This window comes from Protomyctophum bolini (assembly GCF_963924005.1).
Source record: "Protomyctophum bolini genome assembly, chromosome: 24".
Taxonomy (NCBI): Eukaryota; Metazoa; Chordata; class Actinopteri; order Myctophiformes; family Myctophidae; genus Protomyctophum; species Protomyctophum bolini.
In genome coordinates, this window is record NC_137885.1 from 15,525,720 (window position 1) to 15,542,058 (window position 16,339).

Here is a 16,339-nt window from a genome sequence, read left to right on the forward strand (position 1 = left end):
AAGCTGACAAGGTGATGGTTTACAGGCCTTCTCGCTAACTGGATGCATGCATGGTGTGAGAACCCAGTTATTCCCAGACACTTTTCTTGGGCTCTGATAAGTTATAACAACGGTAGCCTCAGTTACGTGTAACCACATGAACCCTAGCGTCCCAAGTGAACATTTGGGCGGCAGTGGCAGATCTATGAGATCTATGTTTTTTTGTTTGTTTTCTTTTTTGATATAGTATCAAGTGAAGATAGACAGGAAAGAGGGAGAGAGAGAGAGAGAAGGGGAGAGACATGCAGCAAAGGTCATCATGAACGGGACTCGAACATGCAACGTGCTCTCAGGCCAAAGCCTGATATGTGGCATGTGCCTTGACCACTTGGCCAGCGGGCGCCTGAGATCTATGTTCTATGAGCGTATAGATCTGCGATTTGGTGTTAAGGGGGAAAAATGAGAGGGGCCTTGTATGTATGGACCCCTGGGGATGCTGGTTAAAACACTTTGAACGCATACCCCATGTTCCACGATATTTATTCCATTCCATTGTTCCAAAACGTTCACAGCATTACTTTAATACCCACCCACCAAGCTGGACATGGAGAAAACACACTGTGAAGGATCGAGGCCACGATCATTTTAAATAAACGACCTTTATTTAGAAGGGTTCTAAACACCTCTGCAGGATTGCCTTAAGCTGGTGATAACTCATGATAAACCCTTCACCCCTCCTCCGAATATAGAATGCAGCCTGTGCCGCTGGAGATAAGCGAGATTTTGAAATGATTGGCCAAGTTCTTTTGCATCCGAACAAATTTAATATCTTGTGTTTATTCCCAATCCCCAATGGATCCGTTGTTTTGCATTCATGGGCTGAGCTGATGTACTCGCCTTAATAATTAACTAAACTTATTGGATATTATTATTGTGTATTTATTTGCAGAGTAAGATCATTACATCACAGACAGAATGTCCAAATAAATAATTCCTCGCTCCTTAATCAGGGCCCAAAGATATCTGATGCACGCACAGGCCTGACATTTGACATTTTAGGCATTTAGCTGTCTGTGCGCCTTTGTGCTGGTGGACCCCCAACACACACGCTTTCGCTAACTCGGTCACAACCTTAATCGCTTGCTCTCTCTCTCGCTCTCTCTCTTCGATGGCTTGGGGATCACGGTCAAGTTCAGGGTGGTTCTTCAAGCCTGGCAAGTTGAGTAGTCTGTCTGCTCTAGGCACTGTTTAACCACTTAACCCATTTAGGCCCCCCCCCCCCCCCATCTGAAAATATGTTGTTCCAGGGACCCCCTCCCCAGAAGCAAAGATTTGAGTTAAAATGTTCACTCTGTAATAATATATATTCAAAGATTTGAGGCACATTTTCACGATTTTTCAAAAATAGCAGATCTACAAGTTCAAGAGCTTGTAGATCGGCTATTTTTCAATAGCTAAAGTATAACATAATGCTTTAAAACACCAAAAGGGGTTCCCGCCCAGAATGGGTTAACCACTTAACCCCTTATACAGTATACTTCATTGACCCGGGGTCCATCAGTGGTCGACGTCGATACTTGGTCGCCACCTCCCCCCCCCCCCCCCCCCCGACTGTCTACACCGAATCTCTTTGCTGAAAATAGCTGATCTACAAGATCACAAATGCGTCACATAGCGTGATGCGTTGTGAGCTTGTATATCTGCTGTTTTTCACCGAATATTTCCCAGAATGTTTTGCCTGTTGTGACATGAAGGACCAGGGCTTAACTGGTTAATCCCGCCGGGCAGGAACACTGGCTCACTCTCTAGTGTGGGAAACCCGGAGCTGTTTGCCACGATCCAATGCACAGCCGTCCTTAATCGCTCCCCCATGATTAGCCTGTTGTAGTCATTCCACCACTGTTGATTTCGTCAACTAAATCTAAGGCTAAAAATGCCTTTTTCACTGACTAAAACTAAATGAAAACTAAGCTATGATGACTAAAACGAACACTAAATATACTGTCAACAAATACAAACTAGACTAAAATGTTAGGCAGGGCCTAGTGGACAAGAGATCTAGCGGAAGTCATTTTACAATTTGTTGCATGCTGAAAATAGCCGATCTGCAAGTTCGCGTCTGCGGAGGAAAAACAAATACAAGAATTTTAGCTCAGGTTCACAGATTTTGATAGTTATAAGTGGTGGTCAATATTTGTCAAGGACCCCAGAAATTATATGTAATTGTCCAGCGACCCCCATTTGAAAATGTGTTGTTCCAGTGACCTCCCAGAAGCAAAGATTTGAGTTAAAAAAAGTTCACTCTGAAAGAATATATATTCAAAGATTTGCGCCACATTTTCACGATTAAAAAAAAATAGCAGACCTACAACGAGTGCCACGCTATGTGCTTGTAGATCTGCTATTGGTGACATTGATCAGTTCTTGATAAAAAGCTTCTAATATATTATTTAGGCCCCAACATCTATAAATCTGGATGGAGCCCGCACACCACAGGTACAAAAATACTTTCTTAATCGAGAAATCTGACAAAGTTTCAATCTATTTGATCTTCATCGGGTCATGTGAACATACATACACAAAAGTTTGTACTTTTGTACTTTTTTTGGGCTAAAGAAACTTCAGCAGATGATGGATGGAGCCCGCACACATTTTTAATTGGTGTGCACTGAAACATTTCTGAAGTTTCTTTAGCCCAGCTTTCTTTAGCCTGTCGATGTGCGTATTCTTACGTCTATCATGGTATGGTGTTATCGCACTCTTGTTTTTGTGAACACAATAACACAAGTAATTTTGAAAAGTGGACCGCTCAATAGCAAACTACAACTACAAAGTATTACATTAATATATATATGAGGAAAATCAATAACAATTATAGCCCTTATAAAGCAAAAGTCCAACATGTATTGTCTGATAAATAGTGCAGGGTTGGTTCCCACGGTCCTGAAATATTTTGAAATTGGGAAAAAAGTACTTTTTCCAGTCCTAGAAAAAATGTTAAAAAAAATATTTGGATATATATTTTTTATAATGAACCTTGAACACGAAATTTGGAACATAAGTAGTTTTTCGCCATGTGTACCGGATGTGACAAAAAGAACAGATCTACAAGCTCACAACGTGCTGCAGTGTGATCCTATGGCCTAGGATAGGTGCTGTAGCAAAACATTTGGCACGAAATTCTATATTCTATGCTTTATTTTTGCTACACTGCCTTTCTTTCACCATGGCACATAGGAGTAAGAGACTGAAGGGCTCCATTTTCGTCACTGCTAAAGCCCTTATCCCTAAACTTCTTTGCATTTTTTTACTATTTTGAAAAAACTTTTTTCAATAGTTCAACTATCTACATTGGCACATTGTGAGCATGTAGACTGGCTATTTTAACTATTCAGAACTTTAGGGATAAGGGGTTTAGCGGTGACGAAAGTGGAGCCCTGAGTCATCATTGTGCTGAATGATTGTTATATAGGTCTGGAAATTGAGTTAAATATTCTGGATAGGTTTTGGAAATTCATTGGTAAAGAATTGTGGGAATCCTGATAGTGTTTCTCAATGGAGGTGGTGATGCACATTTTCATCCTTGCACCATTTTCATCCTTTTCATTCGAAAACTGCAGTCAAGTGAAAGGCAGTTTGCGAATCCATGGCCGGTGGTGTTATAGTTCTGCTAGATGACCTATATATGTGGACGTCTGATATGGCTGGCCGGTTTCAGTCTCCATTAAATCCCAACTTTGGCTATTTTTCATAGCTTGTCGACAAACGAAATGTATTCCTTTTCACAACGCCTAATGTGTTCTCCCATTACATACTTCATTACATGGAAATTGATTGGTGAGTCTCTTACTCCTATACTGTATGTGCCATGCCCAAAGACAGGCCAGTGTAGCAAAAATATAGTATGTAATGTAATGAAGTATTACGACTTACGGTATGCAATTGCAAATGAACAGTAGCTCATATATGCATACTTGCTATTTACTGTTATAGACATTAGGGCTGGTCTCAGTGGCCTGTGTCATCAGTCAGAGAGCACAAGTTGACTAAAGTCCTCTCATTTCAATGGAGTTTTGTGGAAGCATGTCTGGGAACGGCTACTAGGCCTACTGTCCATAACAACTGTATTGTTAAGCTTCCATCATTCATGAAGTAAGCTTCCATCATTCATGAAGCTTCCATCATTCATGAAGTAGTGTGATCTGAACGAGTTACATAATCACACCAATTAAAAGTTGTCACTGTAACAGCGGCATATAGTGTGCAGCGAACATTATGGAAAAATGTGTTTTGTTTGTTATTCAGTACGCCACAAGGCTGCTCATCCATACTATCCATTATCCACAGCATTTTGACAATGTCAAAATGCAATTTTAGTAGTGGATTGAAGAAGAAAAAAGGGGGGGGGGGAGCAATGGATTCAGCAGGTCCGTGTATATAAATTGCACAGTAACCTTACCTTATATAACCTAGGATTCTTTTACGTTGAAAACCATGCAGGTGTGTACCGGATGTGTGCTCTCTGTCTTGAGAGTTGTTTTATCTCATGCTGACCACAGTCACTTAGCGCTCCTCTCCCCAACCATAGAGGAGAAAACAGTCACTTAGCGCTCCTCTCCCCCAACCATAGAGGGGAAAACAGTCGCTTAGCGCTCCTCTTCCCCAACCATAGAGGGGAAAACAGTCGCTTAGCGCTCCTCTCCCCAACCAGTACTACTGAAAACAGTACTACTACACGCAATATAGCAGTCTTATTGCATTGTTGGCAATTAAAATAAGCTGTCTGCTGCCATATGTAGTATTGTAGTTGATGTAATGGATTTATTGATTTTTTAAAAATGTTCATATAACTCTGTTGCACCTAATCAGCACTGAAACACTTAAGTGTTCAGTCCTTAAAACAAACTTTACAATATTCACTTTAAAAATCCTGACTCCATTTCGACCAATGAATATACATTGTAACACTAACGACCAGTTGTTTGTTGTGAACACTACATGACCACCGCTTCCATTTTTCCCTGGGAGCGGTTAGAAAAGCAATTTCACCATCAATAACAAGGAAAATGAGTTTCATCATTACAGTGAAAATTGGTTCTGGCTTTCTAAAAAAGAAAGTAATACAAAATATCTTAATGTGTCATAATGACTGAGTACTAAGAAGTCATGCTAGAGTGAGGCTTGCATGTCTCCAGATCATTTTGTTGTTTTGATTGATTGATTGATTGATTCATGTTCTCATTGACAAAAAAGCATATACAGTATGAACATATATTTGGAGTGTGTGTGCACTGCAGCAGAAAAATATACACACACAATTTCCAGTAGAAGTAGAAAAAACATCAACATGGGTACTGTATATGGAACCTGCTACAAGTAATTGATGGGTTATAGTCTAATTAGGTCCAGAGCATTTGGCAAACTCATTATGAAGGACTTAACAATAGAACTAATTGAGTTACAGTTTCTTCTGACATGTAATGGGGTGTTTTCTTGGTGTTTCTGCAAATTAAGCACTGTATCCCCATTCCCCACACAAAACCAAAACGTGATATGGCAAAAGGGCAACTTCGGGAGTAATTCCTGTTCAATCTTGGCTTTGTTTACTTTAGTGACAGTTACGTTTCAAAATGTAATTGATGTATACCGCCCGCCTGTCATATCTTCCTGACAGCGAAACAACATGATGATTTTGGGTGTGCCAGTACAGTACAGTACAGTACAGTACAGTACAGTACAGTACAGTACAGTACAGTACAGTACAGTACAGTACAGTACAGGGTACAGTAGAAGTAGAAGTCATACTGTGTAAGATTCGTTTAGAATCTTCTTAGTTGTTATTAGTACTGGTTATTTTTGGGGCTTTTGTCTATACGGATGTACCGCTCAAAAAAAATAATGTACAGGCTCCGATTGTCCGAGGATATTTTGGAAAAGTGGAAAGTTAAAAAACTGTGTGTATGGTAGACACAAATTAAAATAGTGTTTAAAGACATTGTCAAAAACACATTTATGTGCAATGGCTATTATAGCAAAGGGTAGCGGATAAATAGTGTTTCATATAACCTTTCAAGAAGAGGTCAACATTTATTTTTTTAAATAACGAAACTAGCAGAAGTACAAGGTCACAATGCGCTGCGTGTTGTGAGTTTGTAGATCTGTTATTTATTTTCTTGTTTCATAAAAAAAAATCTAAATATTTCTATGCATTACATGCCAATTATGTTGGCACGTGAAACATGAAATGTTTTCAATTCATCTTCATATGTTTTTGCTGCCTTTCACCCAAGAAAGTACAGCTGAAATGATATTGACTTTAGTGGTCTGATTTAAGCATAATGGAGTGTCTTTAAGAATTAGTTTGGAGAGGTATATGCAGGTCAGGGTGACATATTGACTTGTACAGGAAAAGCTGTTGAAGCCACAGTGGCAGCAGGAGCGTTAGCAATTCCACAGCAGACTGAGCGTGAGGCGAGAGTCACTATACGCCTGAGCTGCTGCCGCTAAGAGCAGGAACATATCTGACAGAGTGGCAAAGGAAATCAATCAATACACCTATAGTCATTATGCATGCGTGCTCTCTCTCACACACGCACGCATGCACGCACACACACAGATGCACACATTCATCACACACACACACACACACACACACAAAATGCCCACCGACACATAAGCATTCAGTGATGCACACCACATGCACGCAAACGGACGAATGAGCATGGATACACATGCGCACACGCCGCACAGACAACAGTACTACACGTGTGCACATACTGAGTAGACCCTATGGCCCTGCAGTGACGTACAGTGCATACAGTCCCTGCACACACACACACACACACACACACACACACACACAGCTTTAATTCACCAGGTTTGACAGCGAGATAGCAGATTAATTAAGAGGGCCATTTACGGTATAGTTGTTAAAGAGTTTTCAGTTCAATTCTCAGTGCTGAACACGTGAGCAATACCCTGTTCAACGGCATGCAAGACAATTCAGCAGAACCCATTACAATACATCAAACTGGACCAACATATATAACACTGTATCAACACGAATGAGTCTCTTGTACAGTGAGTATTGCTGGTTTTAATTTTTCATTGTAACTGTCTGTATCTAGACTAATTTAGAGCTGGGAAATCCAGTGACAATAATAGGAAACCAGCAGTAGTTGAAGACCTGATTTGGACACGCAAATCAGGTGATTTTAGTTGTGGCTAAACGTTTGGGGTAATAATCACTTTGTCTTTGCAGTGGCGGTGTAGTTGTTTTAAGAGGTTGTCACTTCAGTACGAGGTCCTCTCAGTTCAATCAATATCAAGAATCCTTTTCTCAAAGACACACGCACAGTGGGAATGTCAGCTGAGGTCTCCATCTCCTCAAATTAAATTAAAGTCATTAAAGTCTGGCAGCCGACAGGCTTCTTTTGTTTAAAATGGGACATTTCGTGTATAGTTTATTGGCCTAAAACATTGTCTATATACATACATTCATGAATCCACTTGCTGACCGGCTTGTCACTATATTGGGCAATTGTTTTTATAGGGGTTTCTTGTGACCCTACCATTAACATCCTATGGCAGGACAAAATTGTCAAAAATGTCAAACTTTCCTTATGCTTTAAGTAGCATGTGACATGTCAAACTAGGGGGTTTTCATGATTTCATGAATCCATTCCAAGCATTAGTTTTGCACAAAAAGCACTCCTTGGACTAAACACGGCTATAGCCGTCATCACAAATGTGTTGAGGGTCAGCACAAAATGTGATGAGGTCAGCACATTTGGGCAAAGTTTCCCACCCCCGTCCACCTCCACCCGCCGGACTATCAGAACTCCACAACGCCTCATTGCGAATGAGATTTTACAACTGTCGTAATAGACTGAAAAATTACACACATTCACGAGAATTTGGTTGCTAAGGAAATTGTTGGCATTCTGAGATGTTGTGTGAGGCCTAGGTGGTAGTGGTGGGGGGAATGGGCCAGCATGTGTGTGTGTACATTGTGCAGAGCCTCTCTCAACTGAGCCTGAACAAAAGGTAATCCTTGTTGTTCAGTAGGGAGAGCATCGTGCCAACACCTGCAGCCAGGGCTAGGTCACCAAGCTAGGGATTGATGTCGGCTCTGCGGGGCCCCTGGTGGAATTAACTGATTCACTCAGCATTTGTATAACTTGGCTATTGAGCTAAACTCAACGTCTTGGGATTGAATTCCCAGTTGGGGGGAGTCCTGCGTATACTAGGAATCCAGGTGGTTTTACACTGGGGGCTCCATCTGGAATGGGTTTCCCCCACCCCAGTGGGGGTGGAAGTCAAAGGAGAGTGAATTTACCAGGAGCCAAATATCTCCCATGGCCTGTGGGCATTCATTCCCCTTTGGGCTGAGCAGTACATTTTCCTGGTTTGCATCGAGGCGGTTGCACATAGTATACTGTATGTGCATTATATGTGCTCTTTTCTGCATCTTTCCACTGTGCTATTAAGTACAGTACTTAGGTACACATTTGAGGCACTGTACTTCAAATGACAAAGTACTTTTACTACACTACATTTATTTGAAAACTTTAGTTACTAGTTACTTTGAAGATTTTCATTATTATTACAGAACGTACACTAACCACGTCGGCCCTATAAACATTTCGGTAATTAAAATAGCTGATCTATGCACCACATCGCGGCGCATTGTGAGCTTGTTGATCGGCTATTTTCAAAACTTGAAATAGGGGCATGAGTATTGCTTTTGTACTTTTACTTAAGTAAGTAATTTTAAGTGAATTTTGAATTCCAGACATGTAACAGAGTATTTCTATATTGCAGTATTGCTAATTAGCTACTTTTACTTAAGCAACACATTTGAGTATGTTTTTCCACCACTGGTAGTACTATCCACATGTTTGAGCCTCAGTCTGCATCTGCCGAGAGTCTCTGTGATCGACTATAGGAGCTAAAGGATGTCTCTAGTCTTGACCTTCTGGCCTCGGCTTGCTCCTTCACAGGTGTCCTGGCATCGCTGAGTGGTGGTAGTGAGGACCTTCCTTCAGGGACAGCCCAGAGACGGCCCAACACACAAAACCACGGAGTAGAACGGAATGCGACGCCATTGAAACAAGTAAGGGTGCGAATAGATACATAGAATAGAGCGGTGGTTCTCAAACTGTTCATAATTAAGGACCGCCAAAATGTATTTTGGCCCACAGATCTCTATCTGAAAGCGTTTTGGTGCCAGCGATCCCCATACAAAATTTGTGTTGTTGTGAAAACTATGTTTTAAGAAACAAATGGAATAACTATACAAGCTCACAACTCTGACGGGACTAATTCTGGCTGATTCTCTGTCTTGAGGGAGGCAGGGCAGGAGGTCCCTTCCATTTGTAAAAGTTGGGCACGGGCGTATTAGAGATTTTTGGCTAGTAGTAGTAAACTAGTCGGCTAGTTGCTTAATGCCCTAGTTGGCACTTGCTTTGGATTGTGGCTTTAACCTATTTTGGGGCGGGAACCCCTTTTGGTGTTTTAAATATTATGTTATAATTTAGCTATTGAAAAATAGCAGATCTACAAGCTCATAGCGCGCCACCGAGTGGGTGGTGCGCTACGAGCTTGTAGGTCTGCTATTTCTGAAAAATCGTACAAATGTGGAGCAAATCTTTGAATATATATTCTTTCAAAGTTAATGTTTTTAACTCGGGTCTACATTGGTTAAAATGGCCCAAACATGTAAGTCTGGATTTTAAGATAGTAGTGTCAACCTCTTCCAAATCCTCTCCAGACGTGTGTTTGTCTTTCTGTCTGTCAGAGTCAGACTCCCTCAGGCTTTGAGGTCACGGGGTCAAGCCCTCCTGCTGTCTGCACTCGGTCATGTAAGCGCGAGGGGTGGGAGAGAGGGCTTTGGAGTCTAAAGTGATTTGGCTTTTTTTTTCACACATGGCATTGTTGAACAGACCTTTTTGCCGAGGAGGATAGATTTTGAAGCTTACGCTTGTGTTTGTAAATCATACATGGAAAAACATCGGGTTATGAAAATCTCTCACCGGGCTCGACATCTCCTGACTTAATCGAACGTGAAGTAGATGAAGCCAGATTCTACAGATTACTTTCCCTTTCCGTTTCTCTCCATCTGTATTTAGTTACTTACTGTTTCAGTGTCTCCCCCGCTCTTTCTTGCTTCTCTCTCTACCTATCGCCCTCTTTCTCTCTCTATCTCTCTCTATCTCTCTCTCTCTCTCTCTCTCTCTCTCTCTCTCTCTCTCTCTCTCTCTCTCTCTCTCTCTCTCTCTCTCAGTCAGTATACTTTGCATTTTAATTACCTCTGTTCCTTTTGTCAGTAATGGTGTAACACACACACACGCACAAGTACACTCTACATTCCCATACAACCTCCTGCATGATCACATAAACACCCACGCGCACACACACACACACACACACACACACACACACACACACACACACACACACACACACACACACACAGCCAAATCGCACTAGATTGTGGATCAGATAACCCAGTGTTCTGGTGCCAGGGATGGACCATGTTTACAGTTGGCCTCAATCACTCGCAAAATGTGTTGGCGGTTAGAGGCAGATGGATGCAACCCAGACCCCTACTCTATCGCACGCACGCACGCACGCACAGGCCTGGTTCCAAGGTTTGTCTTGTGGTCTTAATTGGTCTCTCTCAGCTCCCTAAATGCAGTCCAGGCCATCAGTGCAACTAAGAGCAGCCTTTGTTTGCGGTCTGTGTTTCTGTATTGACGCTAATGTTTTAGGCTTAGCCATTAGCCAATTCATGTGGTCAATGGAAATCAAATTGAAAGTCCTCAATCGAAAGTCCTCAGCTCGTTGTGAACTGGTGAGCTTGTAGATCTGGTATTTTCGGAATGCAACCTAGCATAAAACTGGATCTCATCTCCACTAGTCCCTCCCTAACATTTTGGTCTAGTTTTTGAGTGGTACAACCACTCCAAGGAACAGCAATGTCCGTGTTCACCCCCCTATGTGTTATACCTACAGGTATGAGGTATGTGACTGTGAGCACCATTAGTACACTATTAGTACCAGTAGGGGCGCTGTTGTGCCAGAAACAGAGAGTGAGATAGTGCTGCACTGTTGCCTGCTAATGAGAGAGAGAGAGAGCGAGAGGAGGGGGGGGGGGGGGGGGGGGGGAGGGGCGTTGCCCCACTCAGTTCACATGGGTGTGATTTTTTAAATTTGTTGAAGAAATTGTCATTATATTTTTGTCATAGTTGTGGTCATCATAACGTAGTTTACATCTTGTTTTATTCACCTGTTTCTGTGGGAATGTACTGGGTGTACTTGTGTGTGCTTCACTTCCTCCACACTTCCTATTCAGCCAGTGTTGCTTATTATAAGCAACCTTTGGCTTGTTTTTCTGTAAAGTTACTTGTAAATATTGGTAGTTGGGCTTGTTTCCTAAAGTGTACAGTAGTTGCCTATTTGGGCTTGCTTCCTAATGTTGTTTAAACCAGTGGTTCCCACATTTCTTCATATCAAGGAACCCCAGATTAATATTGTATTAATATTAATATTGTCCACGGACATCCATCACACACAAAACACAAAGGCTCATGGGACACTGGAAACGGGTGCATATTTTGTTTCTGTCACTGAAAAACATTTTTCGCCTTAGTTTTAGTCGACAAATTTGGTCGACAAATTTTTGGCAGCAAATTTCTATTTTTGTTTAGTCATAATCTTTGGACAGTAACTTCATTTAGTTTTTGTCATATTTTAGTCACCTGGAAGTCTAGTTTTAGTCGACTAAATATCATAAGACTTTAGTCGACTGAATCTACAGTTGATTTAGTCGACTAAAATGTGTTTCGGCGGGCCTTGATGCCATCGTAATGACTGTTTTTACACTTGCTGAAAATAGCCCATCTACGAGCTCACAACGCGTCTCAGCTGAAATTGTCAGTATATTTAGTCATAGTTTTAGTCTTCATGGCTTAGTTTTTATTCCGTTTTTATTCCGTTTTTGTCAGTGAAAAAAGGTAGTCGACGATTTTTTTTTGTCATAGTATTAGTCAACGAAAACAACACTGCTCGACTCTGCCTATAGGAAGTTCTTTGGGGAGACCTTTGGTGAGACGCAGGGGCAGCCTAATGGGTGTTTGATCAATATGTTTGCCTAATTTATCTTCCAATACTCTGTGAGTATATATATAGTCAATGCTACAGTAGTGAAATTTCAAGCAAATGCCCACGGTCACTGCAATAATGAATGAATAACTGAATACATTTATTGTAGAGTACTGGAAGGGGTCCCTTATGGAATGTTTATACTCTCAGAGTTAAATGAGGTCAATGTTAAATGAGTTAAATGGGGTGAATGTTAAATGAGTTAAGTGAGGTGAGTGTTAAATGAGTTAATTGATGACCTTACAGGCGAATGCAAAGGCCTAACTTATGTAGACTTGGATAGCATTTTATGTAGACTTGGATAGCATTTTATGTAGACTTGGATAGCATTTTATGTAGACGTGGATAGCATTTATGTAGACTTGGATAGCATTTTATGTAGACTTGGATAGCATTTTATGTAGACTTGGATAGCATTTTATGTAGACTTGGATAGCATTTTATGTAGACTTGGATAGCATTTTATGTAGACGTGGATAGCATTTTATGTAGACTTGGATAGCATTTTATGTAGACTTGGATAGCATTTTATGTAGACTTGGATAGCATTTTATGTAGACTTGGATAGCATTTTATGTAGACTTGGATAGCATTTTATGTAGACTTGGATAGCATTTTTATGTAGACGTGGATAGCATTTTATGTAGACTTGGATAGCATTTTATGTAGACTTGGATAGCATTTTATGTAGACTTGGATAGCATTTTATGTAGACTTGGATAGCATTTTATGTAGACTTGGATAGCATTTTATGTAGACGTGGATAGCAGATATTCCACTGTTACGTTCTTAGCTTACGTATGATTCATGATAACTATACTTCTTATGTATGTGATGTATTGCCATGCTTTTTCTTCTTGCTTAATGTAAGTCCCTCTGGATTAAGAGCCTCTGCTAAATGCCTAAATTGTAAATTGTAAATGAACACTCCGGTACTGTGCATATAACACAATTAGAAACACTTATCCTGAGCTATTTGAAGCCTAACTAAGCCTACAGTATACAGTATGTATAATATACTCAGCAGACAATGTATTACTCTGTCTGTCTGTCTGTCTGTCTGTCTGTCTGTCTGTCTGTCTGTCTGTCTGTCTGTCTGTCTGTCTGTCTGTCTGTCTGTCTGTCTGTGCGTGCGTGCGTGCATGCATGCTGTGTTGCAGGAACAGTGTAAGACATGGTTGAATACATACATACATAGGTGATGTATTTTATTTAAATTGATCCTACAAGCGGGATTGCAAGAAATTCTAAACCTTGGACCTTTCCCTCATGCAGTTGAACACTGCATGCCTGTTCATTCTTTCTCTCTCTTTCTCATCATCTTTCTCGCTTCTTTCTTTGTGATTCTCGCTTAGAATTTCATTCCTTCTGCACCATAGACACATTATAACGCAACATTAGCATCTGTTTGGCCAGTGTTCCAAGGTTCCGTACTTTCGGCAGAAATCACGAGAGAGCAGTACATCCTTATAGAGAAGCGGGCTATAAGCCCTGTGTGTGCGTGTCACTTTTAAATAAAGGTACATAGACGCCCCACAATAAAATACATAGTAATGTGCGTGTCCTTGACATGGCAGCTGTCATAATTGACATAAATCCTGGTGGTCCTTGAGAGGTATATCGTCATCTCTCCTATATGGTACCAACATCAATACCGCATGGAATTGTGGACAAAACGTTATCCAACGATAACAAAAAAAATCTTGGGTCTGAGAGGCTAAACGTCAACTAGTGGTCCGTGGCTCAAATAAATACCCAGTAAATAATGGACGTCGATATAAAAAATGGTTGAAAACCACTGACATACATTAAACAAGACGACCTCCTTTGTTTCCACAGGTGTGTCCCATCAAGGACCAGATTAGGGAAGCCGGGGCGTGGTTGGTTGTAGCCATGGTTATGTCCGGGGGGCGGGGGACGACGTCCCTCCCCGCCTCTGGCTTGGTGTTCGTGCTGTTCCTGTCCGTCTGTCCCGCCCAGCAGCCCACGCCCACACCCTCACCGGCGCCCCCTAGCGCCCCACCTCTGCGCTCCAGCGAATGCGCCAGGAAGGAGCACCCTGTGGTCTCGTACCAAGGTAGGTGCTCTACCCCTTTAGATGTCTCTTTTCTAGCAGTTGTTGATTTTTGCTCCCAAATCTTAAAATTCTGCCTCCTGGTGGCGCTGGAACAGTAGTTCCCAAACTTTATCATGAACATCAGTGAGGTTGAAAAACATGGTGGCATTTTATCATGAACATTAGTGAGGTTGAAAAATGGCGAAGTGGTCCTGAAATTATCTTTAAAAAAAACATTTGACATTTCGGTTTGATTTCTGAAAATGTTATACTTTCTGAAAGTCTTTTGGAGAAAAAAAAAATTATAATTATTTTGTAGTAGACAAACAAAAAAGGGATATTATACTCTTGGCCCATAAAAATGTGTCGGAGACCAATTAAAACATGGGTCCCGAGGAAGTACTCCCGAACAAGCGTTTGGGAAACCCTGGCCTGGTATTGACGGCTGGGGCGCGTATACGTGGTTAAAACGCGTCAGACCCTGCATGTGAATCAGCAGTGAGAAGTGGCCTTTTGCAAATCAAAACATGGTGGAAGACCAACAACAGAGGCGAGTCTGTCTTGCCGCTGCTATGGAATCTGTACACGCGGCCTGGACTTTCCAACAACAACACTCCTTTTGCTCATCTCTCCACTCGCCATGTGACCGGGAGGGCTCCTCTGTGTCCTTAACCAATTTAGGACTGAGGCACCATACAACAAGTCTTCTAAATCATGGCAGTTTTCTGAAAACAAAACCCTATGTTTTATGTCAGTGGTTCTCCAACTATTCCATGCCAAGGACAACCGAAAATGATATGAAATTGGCCACTGACCCCCCCCCCCCATCTGAAAATGTGTTCAAGGACCCCTAGAGGCAAAGATATGAGTTAATAACATTCACCGTGAAAGAATACATATTCAAAGATTTGCGCTACGAGCTTGTAGATCTGCTATTTTTCAACAGCTAAAGTATAACACAATGCTTAAAACACCAAAAAGGGGGTTCCCGTCCTGAACGGGTTAAATGAGGCACGCACGCCACGGGGTGGGGGGGGGGGGGTGATGGGGACCTCTGCAGATGTGTTCTTGAAAGGAGAATTCGAGCCAAAATCCGGGCATTAAGTTGCTCTTTAAAATGTAAATTTCGCCCTTCTCCTTCTTTCGACCTGGTCCTCATCTCATCCTCTGCCTCCTCTTAGGTCAGACGAACGTTTGCGCTCGCGTCCTCGGACTCCCTCCATTCATGTATAGACGTCCACTCACATTTATTCCATGTTTCCTCAATCTTCGGGCTCTCTCTCTCTCTCTGAGTCGAGATAGTTAGATGAAGAGAGATAAAGTTAAAGGAATTTCCACTGCCAAACTGCTTTTCAAGAGTCCGTAAGTGGGCCTAAAAATGAGAGAAAGAAAGAAAGAAAGGGGGAAAGAAGAGAAAGAAAGGAAAACAAGTCAATGTCAAAACGAGCGGTATAAAAATATAAAATATGTAAAGACAGATAGATACAGTAGATTAGACAGATGTCTCTGTCTTTCCGTTTGACAGTGTTGTGTTGTTTTAACATAGAGAACCTTGGACTTCTGCATTCCCTGCAGTTTTCTGTAGAGGTCAAAGTTGAAGGGACTAGAAAACGACTGGCCACGTACGGCCCCTCAAACCGTACATCCTGTCAGGAAGCTGTCAGTCATCTTTTGGCCGAGGCTGTCTGCATGCTACTACTGTGCGCTGTGACTTCTAGGTGTGTGTGTGTGTGTGTGTGTGTGTGTGTGTGTGTGTGTGTGTGTGTGTGTGTGTGTGTGTGTGTGTGTGTGTGTGTGTGTGTGTGTGTGTGTGTGTGTGTGTGTGCGTGCGTGCGTGCGTGCGTGCGTGCGTGCGTGCGTGCGTGCGTGCGTGCGTGCGTGCGTGCGTGCGTGCGTGCGTGCGTGCGTGCGTGCGTGCGTGCGTGCGTGCGTGCGTGCGTGTGTGCGGTCGTAAGTGTATAAGTATGCACGTTTGAATGCAAACCACAGCCACGTTGCCCTGCAAGGTTCCCTGTTCAACAAGCTTCGTATGCGTGTTCTACCGGCACTACTCTTGCTGTCCTTGCTGAAACGAGGAGCGTGCTGCCTGCTGTAGTGGGATGAATAATGATTCACTATTACCCTCAGAGTGCCATAACC

The 16,339-nt window shown here is 42.0% G+C and overlaps 1 protein-coding gene across 1 annotated transcript in view; it reads left to right on the forward strand.

Annotated features, from left to right (window-relative positions):
* Positions 1 to 16,339, forward strand: part of LOC308312006 (semaphorin-5B-like) — a 100,005-nt gene that overhangs the window by 17,470 nt on the left and 66,196 nt on the right. Inside the window, exons 2-3 of the mRNA XM_080758851.1 lie at positions 8,982 to 9,094; positions 13,984 to 14,221. Of these exons, the coding sequence (XP_080614977.1) occupies positions 14,038 to 14,221 (184 nt within the window). The 5' untranslated portion in view covers positions 8,982 to 9,094; positions 13,984 to 14,037. The remainder of the gene's footprint in view (positions 1 to 8,981; positions 9,095 to 13,983; positions 14,222 to 16,339) is intronic.